We start from the raw sequence: 24,299 nt of genomic DNA on the forward strand, positions 1-24,299 counted from the left end.
AGGGAGGAGCAGGTGGATGAGCGGAGGGAGGAGCAGGTGGATGAGCGGAGGGAGGAGCAGGTGGATGAGCGGAGGGAGGAGCAGGTGGATGAGGGGAGGGAGGAGCAGGTGGATGAGTGGAGGGAGGAGCAGGTGGATGAGCGGAGGGAGGAGCAGGTGGATAAGCGGAGGGAGGAGCAGGTAGATGAGCGGAGGGAGGAGCAGGTGGATGAGCAGAGGGAGGAGCAGGTGGATGAGCAGAGGGAGGAGCCTGTTGGCAGAAAGACTGGGCCACCCTCCTGACCACGGCTGCGCATGAGGAGAGCACGTGTGAGAAAGCCCCAAGCTCCTTGGGTTGGCAGTTCCCAAATCATGTCTGAGGCTTCTGCACCTCAGTACTGCCCAGCTCTCTGGCCCCCTCCACTCTCAGACACCTTCTTTCTTCTTTAATGAACTGTCTCTACCACTACCCAAGTGTTGCTGGTCCAACTCTTGTTCTGAGATGAGAGACCCGGGAGAGCTCCGAGGGTGCCTCCCTGCCTAGACCTGCACCGCATCCCTTCCCCGCAGGGCAAGAATTCTTACATGGCTAGCACTGGACACTTTGTAAGGCTTCTATTTGAACAACAAACCTTGAAAGAAAGGCAGTTTCTCTGTGCGTGTTTCCCTTGGGTTTCTTGCCAAGCAAGTCATCAAACAGTGTTGAGGAGGAGACAACCATGTACTTGGCCTTTCTCTTTTCTTGTTCTTTCTTATTGATGATAGCCAACTCCCTGGGGGATAAAAATGACAAAATATAGATGGGAAAGGACAAGAAAGTCGATGTGATCTTTTCTCACTCTCCCCCAAACTCCTCTCCAGACAGGGTCTCACTGTGTAGCCCTGGCTGTCTTACCTGTCTTTCAGTGTGTCTTTTTAGACAAATATCTGCATTAGCCTGCCAGCCTGCTGGGCAGAGGGGACGGAAACAGCTGACCACCCAGCAGTGACCCCATGCCAGATACAGATTGCTGGGGTTTTTGAATGAACAGAAGTGAAATTACAGAAGGGACGAGGAGCCTGCCATCTTAACAAAAAGGCTGATGTTAACCCTTGGAGGGAAGATGACTCCAAGCAGAGCTCTACTGCAGTGGGTGACCTCGGTGGGTGACCTCGGTGGGTGACCTCGGTGAACTTACTTAGCCTCTCCATGCTAGTGTGTTCACGTGGCTTGTCCTGAGGTGTGAGTTAGCGGAGGCCAGATGTTTAAGACTACTGGATACACAGGAGAGGCTCAATAACCGCTGGCAGCTGCTGCTACTGGAGGCTTCCTGTAATGCACACTCACAGGGTACCCAGTGGCTTTGCTCAACTGGATAACCCTCAGTTGACTTTTGAAATGCAAGTACACATTTACTTGATGATGAATCAGGTTATTAAGTATTCAAAGCCAGCGAAATAGCCATTAGTATATGTTTGTGTGAGTTAATATGTTGTCGTGAGGGGCTGGATCGAAGGCTTAGCAGTTAAGAGCACTTACTGCTTTTGCAAAGAACCCACACCCAGTCCTCAGCAACCACATGGCAGCTCACAACCATCTGTAATTCCAATTCCAGGAGATTCGGCAGCCTCTTTTGACTTCCATATCAGGTAGTACACACACATACAAGTGAGTAAGACACTCACATAAAAGAAATCTTTTTAAAAAAATTATGTTGGGCCGGGCAGTGGTGGCGCACGCCTTTAATCCCAGCACTTGGGAGGCAGAGGCAGGAGGATTTCTGAGTTTGAGGCCAGCCTGGTCTACAGAGTGAGTTCCAGGACAGCCAGGACTACACAGAGAAACCCTGTCTCGAAAAACCAAAGTAATAATAATAATAATAATAATAATAACAATTATGTCAGGGCTAAAGAGATGGCTCAGTGGTTAAGAGCACTGACTGCTCTTCCAGAGGTCCTGAGTTCAATTCCCAGCAACCACATGGTGGATCACAACCATCTGTAATGGGATCTGATGCCCTCTTCTGGTGTGTCTGAAGACAGCTACAGTGTACTCATATACATAAAGAAAATGATGTCATAAGCTGGGTTGACAATATATTCTCAACTATTCAGCATGCTGATGCAGGAGGATAACTTGAGCCCTGAAGTTCAGGGCTAACCACGGGCAACATACACACACATACACGTATACACATACATATACACACTCTTATACATACACACACACACACACACATGCATACACACACACACATACACACACACGCATACACACACACGCATACACACACACACACATGCACACACACACACGCATACACACACACACACATACACACACACACATACACACACGCATACACACACGCATGCACACACACACGCATACACACACATGCACACACACACGCATACACACACACACGCATGCACACACACACACGCGCATGCACACACATGCACACACGCACACACACGCATGCACACATACACACACATACACACAGACACGCACATACACACGCATACACACACGCACACACACGCATGCACACACACGCACACACACGAATGTAAAAAAGAAGTGAGGAGAGGTGCTAGTCTATACACCCCTGTTCCTTTTAAGACAGATGTCACAGAATCAAATGTTGGAACATTTCCTGGAGCTTCTCCAAAAGCACTCTGAATCTCAGGTACTCTGCCCCAGATATGCTGGAGGCCTTGTGCTCTGGACTCACAGGAAACCATATTCTCCAGGAGACTCCAGGTCCTGCATCTCCTCAGTTGCAGCCCTCAGGAAGGGCAGATAGACTTCTCCCCTACACTGGGTAGACCAGCAGCTGCCTGATAGTCGGCCTTGGTCACTCTCTATTTTCTGGCCGCAAACTTTCTGACCGAAATGCCTTGTGTTGCTGGGGCCCTGTAGTGCCCTGATGTGTGTCCCCATGTGTCCCTGTCACCAGCCAACAGCTCTGAGCTAGGCACTAGGCTAGAACTACTCTGAGAGGCAGGTGCTAGTACTGGTCACGTTCATGGAAGAGGCATCCACATCCTTCACAGCCTAAGTGTGGAGCCTCACTGCCATGGGTAAGACAGAGACAGAGCTTCAGTCTGCCCAATGTCAGAGCTAATGCTCCTGACCTGTGGTCTATTAGAGAAACAAGTAGTAATGTCCCTAAAGAGTCCTACCCCACCAGAATCATCTTCCACATGGCCACTTTCATTCTGGCGATGGCCATCCTTGAAAAAAAAAACAAAGCGAGCTCCACTTCACTGTTTAGAGATCTAGGGAAGTGTGCAAAGTGCCAAGCATGACAGCGTTAGGGCCTGAACAGATTCCCAGTTCACAGTTTAAAAGGCAGGCTTGGTGGGTGGCATCTGTCTGCAATCTCATTGCTGGAGGGACACTGGAAGGTCCCTGGAGCTCACTCCTGATTTATTAGGGAACTGTGCCAGATATTAGAGAGGAGGGAGGGGCCAGAGAGGCATCTTGGTAGTTAAAAGCACTTGCTGGGCAGCCATTGCGGACCAGAAAACAGATTTCAGCACCCACATAATAAACCAGGCATCAGTGGTGGCACACACCTTTAATCCCAGCACTTGGGAGGCAGAGGCAGGCAGATTTCTGAGTTCGAGGCCAGCCTGGTCTACAGAGTGAGTTCAAGAACAGCCAGGACAACACAGAGAAACCCTGTCTCGAAAAACAAAACAACAACAACAAAAAAAAAAAAAAAAGAAAAAAAGAAAAAAAAAGAAGCCAGGCAACAGAGACAGGTGGGTTTCCAGGGCTTGCTGGCCTAAGCTCAGCAGAGGAAACACAGCATGGCTGACACATGCGTGCACACGACAGACACACACACCTTCAGCTTGGATCCTGAGCCCAGGCAAGAACCTAAGTTGTGATCTTTCTGCCTCAGTTTTCTGAGTGCTGGGGACTACAGGCATATGTCATGATGCCAGCCTTCTAAAAAGAGTTGTTTATTTTATTTTTCCCCTTTCCTTTCTTTGTTTCTTTCTTTGTTTCTTTCTTTCTTTTTCTTTTCTTTTCTTTCTTTCCTTCCTTCCTTTCTTTCTTTCTTTCTTTCTTTCTTTCTTTCTTTCTTTGTTTCTTTCTTCCTTTCCTTTTTCTTTCTTTCTTATTAAAGCACAGGAGGTAGAGTAGGGGAGACAGGCTCTTACTTTCCAGGGTGGCCTAGAACTTGAGGTAATTCTGCCTCAGCCTTCCTGAGTGTTAGAATTAGAACTGTCAGCTGTCACAACACGGTAGGAAAACACATACACACACCAGTCTAAAGAAAGAATCTAAGCTCTGTGAATGAAGTGCCTCCCTTCCTCCCTTCTTTCCTTCCTTCCTTTTGTTGTTGTTGATGGTGGTGGTGGTGGGCTGGTGGTTTTTAGAGACAGGACTTCTTTATATATCCCTGGCTATCCTGGAAGTAGCTATGTAGACCATGCTGGCCTCAAATTCACAGAGATCCACTTGCCTCTGCTTCCTGGTTTCAGGGATTAAAGGCATGCACCACCTCCTGGTGAATGAGCTGTTTCTAATCAAGCCATAGAAAAGCTTCTCCTCCCCCAACTCCAATTAAATCTTGCTGGCGGCTGCAGTGGATGGGTGTCCACTCGTGGTTCTGCACTCATGCCCTCTTACCTCTCAAAGTTTTCTTCCAGCTCCATGAGGTAATTGTTAAAACAGTTCCACTCGTTCTCGTGCATCTGGTCTAGCTGCCGGAGCTTTTTCCTTCGAATCTCCATGTTCTTTGTGACTAGCTGGATGATGTCAGCATAGGTCATGGCAGAGTCAGTGCATTCTGCTGTCAAGGAAAGGTCCGTTGTGCTGCCCTATGCTGTAGTGGCTGGGCCCTGGGATGGCAAGGGGAGCCTAGTCTATGCAAAGGGCAATGATTGGTGTTCCGGAGGAGGCACCCAAAATCCACACAGGCAGCAGTCTTCTCAGACTGGCTATGGCCAGCCGGGAAAGGAGAAAGGGTGTCCCTCTGTGGCTGGGCAGGCTGTCCACCTTGTCATTAAGCTCCCTTTGGCTCTGTCCAGGGTACTGAGACAGAAAACACTTCCTTAGACTGTCTGAAGGAGAAAGATGGTGCCCTGGAGGGAGTGCCATGTTGGTCCCAAGGAGTTCCCCAGATCACTGCAGCCATAGCCCACAAGCTTAGTGCTGGGCCCAGCTTAACAGTCTGGGCTTGGAGTCTGTCACCACAATGATGAAGACAAAGGAGCTCCGATATCCCTCTCCTTGTCGACCTGATAAATCATTTCTTGTTTTCTGGTTTGGTTTTTGAGACAGTCTTACTCTAGCTGGCCTTGAACTCACAGAGATCTACCTGCTTCTGCCTCCTGCTGGGAGGTACACCTACTGGGACTAAAGGCTTGGGCTGTCAAGCTCAGCTGGATTTGGGCTTCTTTGTTTTGAAACAGGATCTGGCTTTATAGTCCTGAGTTCATTGTGAGCTTCCTGCCTCAGCCTCCTGAGTGTTGGTGTTATAGGCACAAACAGCTGCACTCGGTGCACTCGGTGCACTCGGTGCACTTGGCTCTGTTGTCCATTTGAGGTGCGGTGATGCACAGCTGGAGTCCTAGCATTTGGGAAATGGAGTTAGGATGATCAAATACAAGGACACAGGGAGTTCCAGGGCAGCCAGAGCGGATAAGACACTGTCTCAGAACAGCAAGGCAAACAGACAAACCAATGGACACCTCCATCCTCTCCCCACCTCCACCCTTGGTTAGAATCTCAACTGCATTTGTGACAAGCTGTGGGATGGCCACTGTCACCCTCTTTATCCCCATTTATCTATCTATGAAAGGTGCTAAAAGCCAGGTCTGGTGGCTGACACCTGTAACCTCAGCACTCACATGCTAAGGCCTTGAGTCTGAGGCCAGCCTCGGCTAAAACTGTGAGACTCTATCTCAAGAACCTCCCAAAAAGAAGAGAATCCTTCCTTTAGGGCAGTGGTACTCAACCTTGACTCCTTTAGAGAGGTATCAAACGACCCTTTCTCAGGGGCTGCTTAAGGCCATGGGAAAACACATTTCCATTATAATTCATAACAGTAGCAAAATGACAGTTATGAAATAGCAATGAAAAAATGGTATGGTTGGGGTCCGCATAGCATGAGGAACTGTATTGAAGAGCTGCAGCATTAGGAAGGCTGAGAACTGCTAGTGTAGAGGACGGTGACAAGCACAATGCCAGTTCTTCATAGAGCACTCAGTCACATGGCCAGCTTGGTCGAACCATCTCTGCTTTAGGAGCTTGGAGGGCAGAGCTGCTACTTTGGCACATCCCAGCCAGAGGCCATCTCTGGAGCCCAGTGACCTCAGGAACAGGGTGATGCCGGGACATTTTGGAGCATGCTGCCGAGAGGTAGGTGGTGTGCTTTTAGAAACCTGTGATGCGAAGCTCTGGGGGCTGGAGACAGAGAGGCCTCCTGGTGCCCTTCCTGCCCATGAGCATGCAAAGGCATGTCCTGAGCATCCTTACCTCTCCGGCCTTGGGAGGTAATCTGCAAAATGGCCCCTAAAGCTGGGCCTGGTGGTACAAGTCTTAAACCACGGCACTCAGAATACAGAGGCAGGTGGAGCTCTGTGAACTTGAGACCAGTCTGCTCTACATAGTAAGTTCCAGGCCAGCCAGGGCTACACAGTGGGACAAACAAACAACAAAAAGAGGTCCAAACAACAATGAAATCAAACAAACAAAAAGCATCCCCAATAGGGAAACTCTTATTCTGATTTTACAGATGAAATAAAACTTGCCCACAGAAAAAAACACTCAAACCCTTGCAAAATCTGGCCAGTAGTTAGCATTGGTTTCAGAGTCTGAGCTATTTGGACAGGGAAAACTGACTCCCAGTAGAACCCATGTTCTGACTCCAAGGCATGCTGCTAAAGTTCAGCATACCAACACATGCTGCAAACCAATTCATGCTGTACCCATTTCCCAAGAGCTGAGCTTCATACCAACTCCAAATGCACTTGGGGAGGAATGTGTGCAGAGGAGGTTAGATGAAACTCACTCATGGACACCAAAATTGATGGTTGCACTCTCTTGGACCAGTGAGCATCAGGGAGGATGTGATACCCACGTTCATGCTAGACAATGAGAAAGAGGTGACTCTGTCCATGGGGACATGTTCAGGGTCTTCTGGCCAGTACATAATGCCTGGATGTGAGGCTCACCCGAGCACAAGCACAATCCTCTATCTGTGAGGTATATACCATGGCTGTTCCTACTAAGCACACACTGTGTGCTAGACTATGCACTGAAATCTGGATGGTTCTTCTTAAGCCTTGCTTCTGCAAAGAGGTAGCATTTGACAAGGATATGGAATGACTTCAGTCTTTTCCCTCCTGCTGACCAGCAGGTCCAGACCAGGTAGCTGAAACTGGGAGTAGTTGAGGAAGAAATACACCATTAGCGGGCTTTTTCCATAAAGGTTGAACTGGTTTGAAGTCAGCTCAGGGATTTTGCAGGCAGGGTGGGACTGAGAGGGGGAAAAAGAGAAAAAGAAAGGATATTGTCTTATGTGATGGTGAATCTCTACTTGTCAGGAATTAGACTCACTCAGGAGACAAGTCTCCAAACACAAACATGAGGGAACATTTCATTTCTGGGCATATCTGTGAGGGATTATCTTGACTGATTAAAGAAAATGATCCATCTAACTGTGGGTGGGGCTATTACTGAGTAGGGATCCTGATGTGTATACCTTGGAGAAAGTGAGCTCAGAACACATGGCACTCGGCCTCCTGAGTGAGATATGACTACCTGCCTCAAGCTCCTCCTGCCTTCACTCCCCCTCCTTCATGGTCCGTACAATGAGCCAAAACAAACCCTTCCTCCCTTATGTTCTTCTCTGGCTGACTTATCACAGCAATAGAAAAGGTAACTGATAACCATCTTTATAGCACCCACACCTCTGACCCAGTAACTCCACAGTAATTCCAGGTCCGATGCCTCCTCGGAACGGGCAAAACAAAGGAAAGGTTTTATGTGTACTCTACTGCAGTAACAAACAGCTGTTTCCTACATCATGATGGAAAGAAAAACAACTGTCTGATATGCAGTATAGTCATAAGGACAAGTGAGCTCTAACTATACTGTTTTCCAGGGGAACAATCTAAGAGTGTGAAGCTCTGACAAAATCTCTAAGTTTTTCTTCTATGTACACTTTGAATTTTCAACATGAGCAAAGATTCTCTTTCTAAGTAGGTGGTTTCAGATAGTATCACGTGTGCTGGCGGTGCACAGTGCCAGCATTTGGAGAGGCTAAGGCAGGAGGATTGGTGGAAGCAGATTCTACCAATTCTTGCTTTTTTTTGGTGACCCAACCCTTACCAGAGTAGTCAAGCACTCCACCATACCACATCCTGGTCTGGTGATGCTTTATTTCTTACAGTGATGGCCCCAATCACATGCCTCTTTGGCCATGACTACCCACCAAGACCTTGGAGCTAAGCCAGTCCGTCTCAGCACTTCCTCCTGCTGCTCCTCCAGGGTTCTCGGCTGTGCCCTTTGTCATCCATGGTTCAAATCTGTCACTCTCCAGTCTAACTCCTCCCACCCAGATAAATCACAGATCAGCCCATGCTTATCCCACCCTTTCCCTTCTGTCCATAGAGCAGATCTGGCAGCTGTTAGTATCAGGGATCAAAGATGCTGAGCCGGTTCTCCACCTTCCTAATGCTGCAACCCCTTAATACAGGTACTCATGTGGTGGCCCTCAAACCATAAAGTTATTTTGTTGCTACTTCATAACTGTAATCTGACTACTGTCATGAGTCATAACGTAAATATCTGGATACAGGATATATTTGAGATACAACTCCTGTGAATGGGTCGTTTGACACTCCCCCAAAGAGGTCAAGACCCACAGGTTGAGAACCACTGTGTCTGAGTTTAAAGGAGAAAAAAAATATATTTAGGCCTTCAGACAAGGTCTGACTTTGCAGCCAATGATAGCCTAGAACTCAGTATGTAGCTCAAGCCGACCTAGAATGCTTAGCAATCTCTCAAGGCAGCCTCCTAAATTCTGGGATGACGGGTGTGAACTACCACGCCTGGCCCCTGCAGGGAGTTTACATACAGACAAAACACTCAAACAGTAGATGTCTTCTTTCTTTCTTTTTTTAAAGACATGGTTTCTCTGTATAATCCTGGCTGTCCTGGAACTTGATCTGTAGATCAAGCTGGCCTCAAATTCAGAAATCCTCCTGCTTTTTACCTCTTGGTTCTGAGATTAAAGGTACACTCCACCACGGCCTGGCTGGTGGGTGTCTTCTTGACCTAGAAATCATCCTCAGGAGCTGACAGTATCACTTGGTCTGTATTGGAAACACCCCAGCTCTTACCTGACACCTGCATAAGATGAAGATGTTTTAACCATGTCTCTTTTAAATCAGCTCTGCTCCTAAGTCAGAGATACTAAACAGTCAAGAGTGTTCGCTGCTCTTCCAGAGGATCCAAGTTTGGTTCCCAATAGCTATGTCAGGTGATTCACAATGGCCTGTAACTCCAGCTCCAGGGGGTCAGACACCTCTTCTGGCCTCTGAGAGCACCTGCACTCACATGCACATACAAGAACACACCACTCATATGCACACACACACACACAAACACATACAATGAGAAACAATAAAATAGATCTTAATTTTCCAATTATGTGCTCACCTTTTTTAAATATGTATTAATGTATGTTCTGACATGTGTTATCCGCTTGACTTGCTGTGTGGCTTTCCTGGAGAACAGAGTAGGTGTAGTGTGATCTGTCAATGTGATACAACAAGAAGGTGAATATGATTATTTCCCCACAGAAAAGACAGAGTTCACGGTGGGTCTCAGCTTCCTGCTAGAGTGAAAATGGAATCTGTGCAAGATGCCAGTCCTCTGGAGCTACGGGGAGCCAGATGACTCCACTTGCATCTTAGCCCACACACAGCTATAGGCTATGTCCATCCCTGGTTCCATGCCACAAATAAATCACTGACTATCGATTCTGTACCAGGTTCATGCTGGATGCTAGACATAGATTATCTTCAAGGACCTTCTAGTTTACTGAGGAAAAAAAGGGCCAGGCAGTGGTGGTGCATGCCTTTAATCCCAGCACTTGGGAGGCAGAGGCAGGCAGATTTCTGAGTTTGAGACCAGCCTGGTCTACAGAGTAAGTTTCAGGACAGCCAGGGCTACACAGAGAAACCCTGTCTCAAAAACAAACAAACAAACAAACAAACAAAGGACACATAAATACTGTCACAGTAACTCAGTTACCATGAATAAAGTATCTACAGGAATCAGCATGTCATTGTAAGGAAAGACCCAAAGGTTTTAAGATGTCAGCAGCAACAGACTGGGTGCTGTGGTGGCTACAAGACAAGCAAACAAACAAACAAACAAAAACCATCAGTGCAGCTTCTACACACAACAATAGCTTTCCTGTAGGAGGTTAGCAGAGAATGGCCTGAAGACAAGCAAAAAAGTATCAACAGGTCATCCAAAACCAGATCATTAGAATGGCTGCAGAGCTGTCCATGGTAGCCCTGGAAGGCACATTACAAATCAGCCACACACCAAGAGAAACCATGCCAGCAGTCTAGGGCTGGGATGCTGCGGGGATAGAGAGCTGGACTAACATGCACAAGATCATGAGTTCAGCCCCAGCAGTGGGAGAGAAGGAAAGTGTCTTATGCTGGACAGGTGGTTCCCAGGTTCAGTTCCCAGCATCCACATCAGGAAGTTCACAATGGCCTTTATCTCCAGCTCCCGGGGATCTGGTGCCCTCTTCCGGCCTCCATGTTCATTCAAAACCTGGATCATACGATATACACATATACACATAACACTGAATAAATATCAAAAGAGAACCAGGGCTGCAGAGATGACTCAACAGTTAAGCTTCCTGCCTTCGTAGTGGACCTGGATTTGGTTCCGAGAACACACAGGGTAGTTTACAGCTGTCTGTAATTCTAGTTCCAGGGATCCAATACCCATTTCTGGCGTCTCTGGGTACTAGGCATGCACATGGTACACATGCACACATGTGAGCAAAATACCCACAGACATGAAACAATAAGTAAATCTTAAAAAAAAAGTGTCCAAAGCTGTAAATGTGAAACGGGACAGAAAGACAGGAAATAATGACGGTGTGAACAGGGAGAGAACCCAATTACCCCGAGGGGGAGGGAGAACCCAATTACCCCGAGGCTGACTGACATCTCGCCAACCAAAGACGCAAGAGAGCCAGCACAATTAACCACATCTGCTGGAAAGGTGGATAATCGCTAATACCCCTCATATGCAGGTACTTCATGTTAAAATAGCAGTGAAGGCCTGAATGTGTATGACCCTGGACAGAGCCTCAGTCCCTTCTCTGGATGTAGCATGGAATCTTGGCTAAACTTGACTTGATTTACAATGAACGGATTCTTACCAAGGGTAGCACGTGACTTTGATCCCATCACTTGGGAGGCAGAATAAGCTGGACTCCACAAGTCTGCGGGCCAGCCTACTCTACATAGGAAAGAATTAAAATAAAATTCTGAACTGTTTATTCCCCGTGGGTTGGACTTCCATGTTACCAGCTGTACTCCTGTAACTTTAAACCCCGCTAAAGATCTTATATATGACTGTCAGGAAAACCCTGTAAGTATCAGATCTCTGAAAAGCCCAGACGCGTGTGCCCTGGCACACTTCACTTTCTTCTGAGTCCCTCTTTTCTCCTGATCCTTGTGCTTAAGCCTATGTTAAAATATCTTTAGTGGCTGGAGAGATCACTGGATGGTTAGGAGTGGTTGCAGCTCTTCCACAAGACAAGAGTTTGGCTCCTAGCACCCTTCTACAGTGGCTCACACTACCTGGGCCCCCAGCTTCAGGAGAGCTGATGCTCTCTTCTGGGTCTCTGAGGGCATATACACATATGTGCACACGCACACACACATACCAATACAGATAAAATAATCAGTCATATGTGTGTATGATTTTAATAAAAATTGCCATCTCTGCTTTGCTTCTTTGGTTACTGATAGGTTCTAGAATTCTCTTCAGCATTCAAGCCATGAATATTAGTTTGGACTGAGTAAACTCAGGAGTCCCCCAAAACCCAGGGGAACTCCTCAGGCTGCTAAGGATGACACCGTGGGACTGCATCCTGTGACAATAACATGATGAGCAGGGTGAGGAGCCCTGACACTCTTGACACTTGCACAGACGGTTCTTTGTCATGGGAATGTCTTGCACATTTAGGTGCTTATCTGACAGAAACAACAACATGCCCTCCGTTCCCAGCTAGTGCTTGTTGCCAAGGCCCAGGTCAAATCCAAGGGCAAAGCGAATTATGTTCAGATGTATCCAAGCAGCGAGGCTTTGGGGCTTGAGAGGAAAGCCAGCCTTGTCCTCCACAGCAGCCTGCTTACCTTTTCCGGTGCTACACCTCCATCTTTCCTCTGTGGTTTTCTTACTTGAAGAGTCTTTTTCATTTATTATACGTGATTGAGAAGCCTTCAGAAGAACCTTTAAAAAAAAGAATAAAGTTAGCAAAAGTGATCTGAGAGAAATCTCGCACCTTATCCATATCCATATCCTCTCAGTAAAAGAAGGCCTGAGACAAGCCTTCTGGCCCACCCCAACAGCTTCAAGACCATAGCAGAAAGATGGGGTGATGTGGAGTCACTCAGCTGCTAGGGATTGAAGAGCTTTGCTCCCTGGGGTTCCTTGAAGAGAAGGAAACTTCCATTTGCAATGCACAGGCGGCTCCCAACAGGGCTCTAAGCCCACTACAGTCATTTCTAATCAGTTCCGCAGTGCATGGCCTTCATTAACATTTCTTTGAGCAATTACTGTGCTATCTGGTGCTGGGCAATCACTGAAACCTAGCCCCTGCCTTGAAGCACCCACAGATTAGCAGGACATTAACAGTGGCTCAAACTATGTAAAACCTGCTCTCCCACAGAAGTGTCAGGAGGCAGGCAACCCTTGGCTTATGTGATGTTTCTGCTACGCTATGGCTCGGGACCATTGACTTCTCCCATCTTCTGGTTTCACTTTAAAGGCATTGTGCTCAGGGAGCTAGATAGCAGCCCAGAGCTCCAGGCACCACATTCACTCTCCAGGAAGCCGGTTAGGAAAGAAGACTGGGAAGTCTTGGGGTTGGTCTGGTGCTGCTGTGTATGCAGATGCTTTTTTTTTTTTTTTTTGGTTTTTTTTTTTGGTTTTTTGAGACAGGGTTTCTCTGTGTAGCCCGGGCTGTCCTGGAACTCACTCTGTAGACCAGGCTGGCCTCGAACTCAGAAATCCTCCTGCCTCTGCCTCCCAAGTGCTGGGATTAAAGGCGTGCGCCACCACTGCCCGGCGTGTATGCAGATGCTAATACTGGCCCCAAAACCTGGCTGCTCCCTCCCCCATGAGGAGATCCTCGCATACACCAACTGATGCTGTGTAACCTTGTTCTACAAGTTAACTGGTCAATAAAAGACTAAAGCCTGTGATTGGACAGGAGATAGAGGTAGCGGAGTTTTCAGTCACCTGGCTAGAATTCACAGGTAGAGATAAGAGAAAGGAGACTAGAGAGAAGAAGCTGCAATCAGAGGAGATGGACCATGAGGACATGGCCAAGAGAAACAGCAACTAACAAGAGACATACAGCTAAGATTTAAGTTGGAATAGCTCAAAATCTGCCCAATTGAGGCTTGCAGCTTGTAAATAAAATACCTGGATTGTGTCTTTTATTTATTTATTTATTTATTTATTTATTTTATTTTTTATTTTTGGTTTTTTCAAGACAGGGTTTCTCTGTATAGCCTGGGCTGTCCTGGAACTCATTCTGTAGACCAGGCTGGCCTTTTTTTTTTTTTTTTAAAGAATTATTTATTTATTTTATGTATATGAGTACACTGTAGCTGTCCTCAAACATACCAGAAGAGGGCATCAGATCCCATTACAGATGGTTGTGAGCCACCATGTGGTTGCTGGGAATTGAACTCAGGACCTCTGGAAGAGCAGCCAGTGCACTTAACCACTGAGCCATCTCTCCAGCCCCACCAGGCTGGCCTTGAACTCAGAAATCCGCCTGCCTCTGCCTCCCAAGTGCTGGGATTAAAGGCATGTGCCACCACTGCCCGGCGGATTGTGTCTTTTTTTTTTAAGATTTATTTATTTATTATATATGAATACACTGTAGCTGTCTTCAGACACCAGAAGAGAGCATCAGATCTCATTAGAGATGATTATGAGCCACCATGTGGTTGCTGGGATTTGAACTCAGGACCTCTGGAACTGCAGTCAGCGCTCTTAACCACTGAGTCATCTCTCCAGCCCTGGATTGTGTCTTTTATACAGACTAGCTAGATTATATAATTCACGTTACAGGGAAGGATCCTCGAAGGGCTATTAAATGAAAGAGGGACCCATACGTTGTCACGTGGTATCTCATTGGCTTGACCAGCCATCATCACACATCTATGCAGACATGTAGAAGGGCCAAGGAAATATCTTCAGTGTGGTCACGTACTTGTACAACAACAACAAAAAGAAAACGTCCCAAGTGTGACAGCAAATGACGGAGAGGATTTGGGGAAAAGGGGTCCTGAATTACTGCTGATGGGGAGGTGGGGGTGTGTTTACAAATTAACCAGACTTAAGGAAAATCAGTCTAGAGGTTTCTTAAAAAGTTAAAAAAAAAACTACCATATGACTGCCACTTCTGGGCAGATGCCCAGACAAATGTACACCTACCACACAAATATGTTAAATGCCACTCTAGACACTATAGCCGGGGAAGGGACATGGCTTGGCTGTCCAATGATACATGAATGGATATGGAAATCTGGTACAGCCTCACACTTCAGAGAACCGGCCAGTCCAAATCCTCGGCCTCGGCTCCCGCTTCGACTCCCCTTACTTAGGAAGTTCTATAACATGCACCTCCTCCCTGTTCCGAATAACTCTATCTCCTTCTTTCATCCTCGACTTTCCCTCCCTCCCTCTCTCCCTCCCTCCTTCCTTTTCCCCTTCCTTCCTTTCTTTCTTTCTTTTTTTTTGTTCTGTAATTTTTTGTTCTGTAATTTATTGCAGGGCAGGCGAGTCTCAGGCGGTAGGGCTTCTCCTGGTCTTTCAGTTCCTTCAGTCTTCTGATGGCAGACTTCGCTGTGACTGCAGAGGTGGTGTTGTAGGTCCAGGCCCCACCGGCCACTGTTTTCATGCAGGAGCCACAGTGCCAGATGCCAACGGCTTGTCTCTTCATCTTCGTCTTGCCACAGAAGGAGCAAGTGTACTTGGTGTGCTGGCTGATTTCAATTTTCTTCACCATTTTCCAGAGGGAGGCCCCATAGCGGGTCCTGTATTTCCCAAAGATCCCAACCTTCTTGGTGCGTTTAGCCATGTCGCCGGAACCAAAGCCCAAGCCTGAAGAGATCTCCTTCCTTTCTTTAGTCTCAGGGTCTTTGCACATGCTGTTCCTGCTTCCTAAAAGGCTCTCACATTCTCCCAATGGCTCTTGTGCTGGTCTGGATAAGTATGGCCCCCATAGACTCACGAGTCTGAATGCTTGGCCCATAGGGAGTAGCACTATTAGGAGGTGTGGCCTTGTTAAAGAAAGTGTGTCCTTGTGGGGGCAGGCTTACAGGTCTCCTATTGCTCAAGGTACACCCAGTGTGACAGACAAGATGTAGAACTCCCAGCTCTGTCTCCAGCACCATGCCAGCCTGGATGCTGCCATGCTTCCCACCATGACAATAATGGACTAACCCTCTGAAACTGTAAGCCAGCCCCAATTAAATGTTGTCCTTTATAAGAGTTGCCATGGTCTCAATGTCTCTTCACAGCGATAAAGCCCTAAAACAGCTTTTTTGGTTCTCAGCTCACATGACACCTTCTGAGAGTGCCATTTGTGACAGGCATGTAATTCCTCTCCACATCGAGGGTAAAAGACTGACATTGCTCTCCTCTCTTCAACCTTTCCTATGCACCATACCTGAGCCTGGTGTCCAGGAGGAGTGCTGACAGGTAAAGCTGCTTCCTGGAGGACAGCCAGGAGACAGGACCTTTCAGAAGCCTGGAACTCAATAATTAAGACACATCTAGCTGGCCAGTACCCCCTGGTCAGGGAGCTGCCTGCCTCTGCCTCCCCAACACTGAGAGGACAGGCAACATACCATCACATTCATCCTCTCTCACATGGGTCCTGGGGATTGAACTCGGGTACTCATGCCTACACACCAAGCACTTTGTAAATAGAGCCATCTTCCAACTGCAATTCCTCTTTTTAGAAGCTGTCTCCCAGGGACATTAAAGGGATGGAAGACTTGACTGACTCTTTGACAGGCTTCTGGGAGGAGCTCTGGTTTATAGGTGAGCCACAAGAGAAGCTGGATCTATTATGAGTCCTCAGTGCGTGAGCAAGCCAAAGGCAGATGGCAGGTTGATCTTAGAGAAATCTCTGCCTGGTGTCCTGAATTCTGAACTCTCAGATAGTCTGCAGCCACTGAAATACAAGACAGCAAGACTGCAGCCAGCTGCATCTGCTGAGCAGATGGAGAACTGTCTGTTCATGGCAAGAGGCTCTACCTGCAGCAGAGCCAACACTGCCTCTGTCCTGGCTCGCCATTCACATTTCAGCTGCTTCCAAGGTTCCAGCTTTTGATTGTTTCTATTTCTAGGACAGAAGATGGGATCTCTCAGCTGGGTTCTTGCAATAAATGTCAGAAGGCTTTCTGTGTTCCAGTACACAGAAACCTATTTGTTTTGGGCACTGTGACTGGCAGTGCCTAAACAGTGAATAATATTTTGACGCTGATCTGAAGGACAGTTGTCCCTCAGCAATGCCTGTTCTGTCTGGATCTGTCTGTGCCTGGGGCAAGAGTAATATTTATAGGGCTCCATCCTATGCTAAACAGGGCCCAGAGCTTACATCATGAAGGCCTGATATCCTACAAAGAGCCCTCTTGGTGGCATGCCTACATTTGAAGACACGTGACAGGAGACAGACCCTCCCTCGTGGAGTTTCCATCCTAGCAGAGGGATGGAAACCTCTTTTCAACCAACAAAGAATCCCTCAGTGAGAGTGACAGACTGTCACAAGAGGCACACAGGGCATGAGGGTGGACTACTAAGTCTCTGTGCTGAGTATATCAGAGTAAACACATGGCCCCTGCTCACAGCCAGGGATTGCGCCATCTAACACAGCACCAGGTTTCATGCAGTGTTGGATATGCGCACTCAGGCATCAGAACAGGTGTGTTGACCTAGGGCTTCGAGATTAGTGTGGACATGGCCATGGCCAGAGTGATGACTGGACCACACGAATGCTCAGAAAGAAAGGGGACTGACTGTGCCTGCTTCATAAGGAGCATCCTCTAGACCAGGCCAAGAAAAGCAGCTCTGAGCATGACAGTGAAGCAACTGTAGTGCAGTCGTGGCAGGCTTGCCTAGCAGGGTCTGATTCCACTCTCAGGAGAGAATGGGGGGGAGATAGGAGGGAAGAAGAGGAGTGGGGAGAGAGAGACAGATATAGAAAGACTGAAAGCCAGGTACACATCTAGAGCTGTGAGCCTGCATATCTGGGGCTCAGCCTGGACTCAGAGGCTGGAGCTAGCTCCTTTCTTACATCCTGTGGTTATCACCCACACTCCTCTCTTATGTCGATAGTCTGGGCCCTATCAGGCCCCGCTCTGAGGAAATGGGATAGAACTGGACAGAGGTACAGGGACATGCCTGCCACAGAAGACTACACAGATGCTCCAGGAAACCCAGGGTTGTAGCAGCTTTGGGGCTCTGGGGTCCATGTCTGTGCTCTTCACTTACCATAAGGTTACGGAACTTCTTCTTCTTCTTCTGTTCTATATTCTGGGTGGAGGATTTCTTATAAGAGATGAAGTTGAACTCTTTTGCTAGGAGAGAGAAAAGCTGCTTTGTGGGGTCTGACCTCTGCATGTTGGATTATGCAGGGTTGAGACAATCCTAGAAGCACTGACAAGAGGAAAACAGAACCAGACCTGGCCCCAGGCAAGCACAGGCCTCTGCTCAACAAGGCAGAGCAGATGAGCTAGACAGAGAATAGTGTCTACGAGGCCACATGTGTGGTGCACAGTGTACAGGAGACTGAAAGCATATCACAGTGGCTTCACAGAAAACTAGCCACTTGGAATCCTAAAAACAGTCGAGTAAGTACCAGATAAAATGTTTGTTTGTTTGTCTTTTTGCTTTTTAGTCAGGGTTTCTCCATGAATTCCTGACTTGTCTGACTTTTTTGTTTGTTTGTTTTTGAGACAGTATCTCTACTATATAACTCTGGTTATAGGCCAGGCTGGCCTCAAACTCACAAAGATCCACCTGCCTCTGCCTCCAAAGTGCTGGGATTAAAGGCGTGCGCCACCATGCCAAGTCTCCTGACTCCTCCTAAATTTATTTATTTTTGTTTGTTTTTGAAACAGAGTCTTAATGTCTAGGCCAGGTTGGCCTTTAACTTTCTGGATAGACGAGGTTGGCCTCTAGTTTACAATCCTCTTGCCTCAGCTTCCCAAGTGCTGGGATTGGAAGTATGTGCCAGAAGGTCTGGCTGGATACAACATTTGCAAAAGGAAATCCAGGGCGAGAGAGATGGCTCAGTGGTTAAAGATCATTCTCCTCTTGCAGAGGACCTGGGTTCCAGTCTCAGCACCCACAGGAGGGCTCACAATCATCTGTAACTCCCAGTTCCTGGGGAATCCAACACCCTTTCCCGAACTCTGTGGGCACCAAGCACACACACAGCACAGAGACATGAATGCAGGCAAAACACTCATATGCATAAACTAGATCTAAAAAAAGTTAATAAAAAATAATTAAAACAAACATTAAAAAAAAAGTCTAGGGCTGGAGTGTTATAGTGTTAGAGCTCAGAATTAGCATGGCTAAGCCTCTGGGTTTGAGCCCTGAAACCACCAAAAAAAAAAAAGAAAAGAAAAAGAAAAAAGAAAAACTGTCATATGATAAGCTGGTAACTTTTAACTCATCCAAAAAACAAAAACAAAAAACAAAACAAAACAAAACAAACAACCCAGAATATAGCTAACCCTTGAGGCAGGAATAAAGACAATTTAAGGACTGTCTTCTTTCTTTTTTTTCTTTTTTTCTTTTTTTCTCCTCACTTAAAAAAAAAAATCCCTGAGTATATCTGCTGACTAAGGAACACACATCTGTTTGCTTTGAACAGTGACAGCTGGTGGGGTCTGGCCCTGACAAAGGGGTGGCTGTTACAATTTCCAGACACTGCAGCCAGCTCTGGATAAAAGGGTACAGCCAGGCTTCTCCTTGGAGCCCCCCCGCCAAGGACTTGAGCTTCACTGTGGCTGCAGGTGGTGTGGGCCTTGGGCAGCTGCTGGGTCTGGCCGACTTAAGCTCCACAGCTTCTCCGTCACTGGCCCTCCCTTCACCTGCTTGAAACAGTTAATGTCATCGGTGTGGGCACTCGGCACTGTCAGTGTCGGGGGCCATCCTGGTACTGCTCTCTGTGGTCTCTGCACCCTGCCTCCAACCAAGGCCAGAGCCATCCACATGCTGTGGCTGAAGCGCCTCCATTGCCCTTGGGTAGGAAGGAGAGGCAGGGCTTACGTGCCCAGTGACACTCTCAGTACAGGGTCTGCCTCACGGAGCTCTTGACATGACAGGACCTGTCATAGACTCAGTCTGGCCACCAAAGTGAAATATCAATGCTAATGAACTGTGGTAACCACAGCACTCACAGTGTGGCTGACATGTGGGCAGTAGGATTTCCTGTTCTATAGTAGACCAAGCTGGCTTCAAATGTGAAGAAAGCCTCCTCCCCAAGCCTCCCAAGTGCTGAGATTAGAGGTGTGTGCCACCAAGACATGACTATGACATGACACGTTGAGAGAAATGAAAAGGTCGGTACTGTGCAAGCTACTCCTCAGACTATCCATGTCCACATGTGTGACATGCATGTAGGGCTCCTTCCGCTGATTGTCCTGAGTATGAAACAGTGCCCAGAGGTTCCAGCAGGTCCCAGGCACCACTAACCGCCTAAGCTCATATTAATTGATTTTCTATATTCTATAGTACAACATATAGTCTAGATAGATTATAGAAAACACAGGCCTCCAACCATACTAGAACATATGGACTGAGTAGAGTGTAGAACAGAGACCTCATGGATGATAATAAAATACACACACCTGATACAGTATAGGAGAGTGGACGAGAGGGTGGACTTATCGTGTTTGTTTATAGCTCTGGGGGTGGAACACATGGTCTTATACATGCTAGGCAATCCCTTTACCAGAGCTGGATGTCCCCAGCCTTTCCACCAAATGTAGAATTTTACTCCATATGCAATCCACAAGCACTGATGTTTTTCTACTCCTTTGGTGGCCAGTTTGAAAGTCTGAGAGATAGTCTGGTGGGGACATCAATGCCCGGGTACCCCTGCCCCAGTGACATGGTGCGTGGGTTGTGTTAGGGAGCAGAAGAGGCAGGACCACAGCTGGGAGCTTACCCGTTAGAAGTCGACTGCTCTGTAACATTAATTCTTCTCTCCGGAACCTCTCTGGATCCAGTTCTGAGTAGTCCCAATTGTTATAGCTCTGTGGGCAAGGATATGTCCCTGAAAGAAGCCAAGAATGCTGACAGGTATTTCCACCAATGGGAACGGAGCAGTACAAAGGGAGGCAGAGACCTTGAGCCTCCTGCTGCTTACAGGGAACCTGAGATCTGCTGCCAGCATTGTCCAGGCCTTGCCACTTCCTCTCTAGAGGGTTTGTTCACCTGCAGAACAGGGACAATGCCACCTGCCCCACCATCTCCTGCTGCCTGACTGTGTGACTCTATGACAAGTGCTAATGGAGACACTCTGGTTGCCTGGTTTCCTTGCCTCCCCGTGCTCTTGCTGACCTGCCCAGGGGTGGAGGCAGAGACAGTCATGTCCCTGTGTCACCAAGGCTTCCTGGCAGCAGTAAATCAGAACTCAGTGAAAGTCTCCTTAACACAGTGCCATGCTAGGTTTAGCACCAGAAATGATGCTTGCAAGGGTCACTGGAGAAAGCCGCGCCACTGCGCAGGGCTGCTGCCTCCACTGGGCAATGTGGATGGGCAGGAGGTGATTGGCTAAGGGAGAAAAAAAAGGGGATGAGGAGAAGCAGCAGCAGGAACAGGGTGGGAAATGAGAGGCCAGTTGCTACACTGACCCAAGAGCTGGCTTTGGAGGGAAACAACCCTAGGTCTAAAACATGACCCTCCATGTTCAGAGGCCGGATGGGTGTACAGTGAGGTGCTGACATGGCAGGCCTAAGGCTGTTGGCCTTAGAAAGGCCTGCAAGCTGGCTGTTGGCTAGAGTCTGGGAACTCAGCCAGGAAATAGTTCCCTACACTGACATAATCTAACACATGAGCTAACGTTCCTGGGTGGGAAGTATAGACAGTGTGGCTTAACTGAACACCTGCCTTCCAGAACAGGATCCCAGATAACACAGAGCTATCTCCATGATGACCCTGAATGCAAACCTTGGCCACTGACTCTGAGGTGCTTCTCCTGGGCAGAACCTTCACACACTAGTAGCTACATCTCCTGGGCAGGTAGACAAAGGCGCTCTGCAGGAGTCCTTGCAGCTAAGAGCACTGACTGCTCTTAACCACTGAGCCATCTTTCCAGCTCCCTCATTTTGTTTTTTAAGGTGGGGTCCTGTCACAAGTCCAGGCTGCCTTTGAGCTCACAAGATCCCTGCCACAACCTCTCAAACATGAGGGTTGCAGGCACTCGACACCAAGCTTAGACTTTACCGTTAAGGAGAGCACAGGAAAAGCCGCCTTAATGGACAGTGAGTGCTGGGGAGCCTCTTGCTCCAACTTCTTGCCCTCATTGGGAGGAATCCCCACCGCTCTCACCTGAAATCCACAGGTACATGGTGTTACAGATCACTGACTTGAATTCGTGGGTGTTGAACCAGGACTGGGGGAAGCAGCAGCAGAAGCTGGTGTAGATGGCTTTGCTCAGAAGGGAAGAGAGCCTCTGGGAAGGGGGCAGAGCTCAGAGTCAGTCCCGGTGTCTCTGCCTCCAGAATGGAGCCCTGGCTGAGCCAAGATCTGTGACCAAACTCCTTCCCAACACCAGGCTGCCTTCCTGTCTGCCTTGGGCTGCCTTCCTACTCTTGGGTGTCACTGAGGATGCTCCTCAGGAACCTCCCTCTGTGCAGCCATCAGCCGCCACTGTCCTCTCCCCCCCTGCCCCCCCCGCCTCCTACCCCCACTGCACCCCTCCCAGAATGCCTCTACAGTGGTCTATCGCTCAGCTCAGTGCTTCCTCACTCTACCTAGAGCACAGCCAAGGAGATAGCAAGATCCGAAAATGCATCCACAAAGATACACACGCACCTCCCAGCTACCATCTCCTCAAAACAGGATCAGCTTTGTTTCGATTTGTTTTAAGACAAGGCCTCACTATGCAGCTCAAGAACTTATGAAAATCATCTTGGAATAGAGACACGACTCAGGGGTTAAGAGCACTGGCTACTCTTCCAGAGGTCTTGAGTTCAGTTCTCAGCAACCACATGGTAGCTCACAACCATCTGTAATGGGATCCAGTGCCCTCTTCTGGTGTGTCTAAGGTAGGGACAAGTGTACTCATATACATAAATGAATAAATCATTTAAAAAAAGAAGAAAAAGAGAAAAATCATCTCTCAGCCTACTGAATGCTGGAATTACAGGTGCGAACCACTATACAGGCTTAAAAGGGTTCCTCTCCTCTTCTCTCCTCTTCCCCTCTCCTCTGCTCTCTTCTCTCCCCTTCTCTTTGTGTGATGCTGGAGACTGAGCCTAGGACTGAGCATGTTGAGACGCAGTCTATTTCTGAGCTACATCCCCGCCCCAAGGCTGTTCAATTACTACTTTCATTTCCATTTTTGGAGGATGTGGCTAAACTTTTCTCCTAACCGTGGTTCTTCCTTGGTGAATTTCTCATTAAGTACTTTATCCCTGAAGCTATGAGATAGCTAATTTTCTAAAAGTTTGTCTTATACTCAAGTGTGTTTAGGAAAGAATACAGGATGACCCCAGAACTGCAGTTACAGATGGCTGTGAGCTACCCTGTGGGTACTGGGAACCAAACCCATGTGTTGTGCACGAGCAACAAATGCGGTTAAGGGCTGAGCCATCTCTCCAGTCCCAAGATCTCTAATTTTTCTTACTGATTTGTAAGAGTTCCCTGTGCTGTGTAACATGCACGTCACCAGGAGCTAAAGAGCTGGGCTAGTGACTGAGAGCATTAGCTGCTCTTGCAGAAGACCCAGGTTCCACTCCTAGAGCCCACAAGGCAACTCGCAGCCATCTGCACCTGGATCCAGGGATCCCGTGCCCTCTTCTGACCTCTGGAAGCACCAGGTATACATGTGGTACACAGACATGTAGGCAAAACACTCATACACATTAAAAAAATGAATCTAAAAAAATTGTCAAAAAATTTTTAAAAATTAAAAAATAAAAATAATTGCCATCATTATTTTCCTATAATTTGTTATTTACATCTTAATTTTGTGTGTAGTAGTTCGAAAAAAACCTCTATAATTAATGGCTAGGTGTAGTGACATGGGCTTGTAATCCTCTCTTGGAGATTCTGAAGCAGGGGGATGGAGAATTTGAGGCTAGTTGACACCACACATCAGTTTGAAGCTAGACTTGGCTAGAGTGAGACCTTGTTTCAGAAAAAAATTATACACACACACACAAATACATATACACACATACATACATACATACATACATACACACACACACACACACACAGTGTAGATACAGTTCAACCTATCAGTCATTTGCTTGGTGGCTACTTCCCCTGGATCATATTTACATTGTCCTTCCTCACCAAAAAAATTATCTAACTATTGACATATTTTCTTCCCCTCAATACTCTTTAGTTCAGATATACACAAAACATATATGTGTGTTTACACTTCTAGTTTTAACATTACAAGCTTATTCACATACAACAGAAACATGAACTAGAATAGCAGAGGAGCTAGAAGGAAGGATGGCTCAGCAGTTAAAAGCACTGACTATTATTCCAAAAGACCCAGGTTCGATTCCCAACACCCACATGGCAGCTCATAGCTGGCTGTAAGTCCAGGTCCAGGGATTCCAATGTCTTCTTTTACCCTTTGCTGGTGCTATGTGCATGTGGCACACCCATCTACACAGGCAATACACCCACATATATAAAATAGAAAGGGGTTAATTCTTTTGTTGTTGGTGCTGCTATTGTTTTGTTTCTAGACAGGGTTTCTCTGTGTAGCCCTGGCTGTCCTAGAACTCACTCTGTAGACCAGGGTGGCCTTGAACTCAGA

The 24,299-nt window shown here is 47.4% G+C and overlaps 2 protein-coding genes across 2 annotated transcripts in view; both read right to left on the reverse strand.

Moving 5' to 3' along the window:
- The window catches only part of Fam227a (family with sequence similarity 227 member A), a 38,295-nt gene that overhangs the window by 2,328 nt on the left and 11,668 nt on the right, over nt 1–24,299 (reverse strand). Inside the window, exons 8-15 of the mRNA XM_028789983.1 lie at nt 21,848–21,971; nt 20,463–20,570; nt 17,774–17,859; nt 12,391–12,487; nt 9,653–9,747; nt 7,309–7,466; nt 4,613–4,765; nt 612–752 (exon numbers count right to left, since the gene is read on the reverse strand). Coding sequence (XP_028645816.1) covers nt 612–752; nt 4,613–4,765; nt 7,309–7,466; nt 9,653–9,747; nt 12,391–12,487; nt 17,774–17,859; nt 20,463–20,570; nt 21,848–21,971 — 962 coding nt within the window. The remainder of the gene's footprint in view (nt 1–611; nt 753–4,612; nt 4,766–7,308; nt 7,467–9,652; nt 9,748–12,390; nt 12,488–17,773; nt 17,860–20,462; nt 20,571–21,847; nt 21,972–24,299) is intronic.
- On the reverse strand, nt 15,042–15,378 carry LOC114640809 (60S ribosomal protein L37a-like; the record flags this gene model as incomplete). The annotated part of the gene is made up of 1 exon (XM_028789844.1): nt 15,042–15,378. A coding segment is annotated over exon 1 (312 nt), but the record flags the coding sequence as incomplete, so codon positions are not given.

Source organism: Grammomys surdaster, unplaced genomic scaffold (genome assembly GCF_004785775.1).
Source record: "Grammomys surdaster isolate TR1022 unplaced genomic scaffold, NIH_TR_1.0 125852, whole genome shotgun sequence".
Lineage (NCBI taxonomy): Eukaryota > Metazoa > Chordata > Mammalia > Rodentia > Muridae > Grammomys > Grammomys surdaster.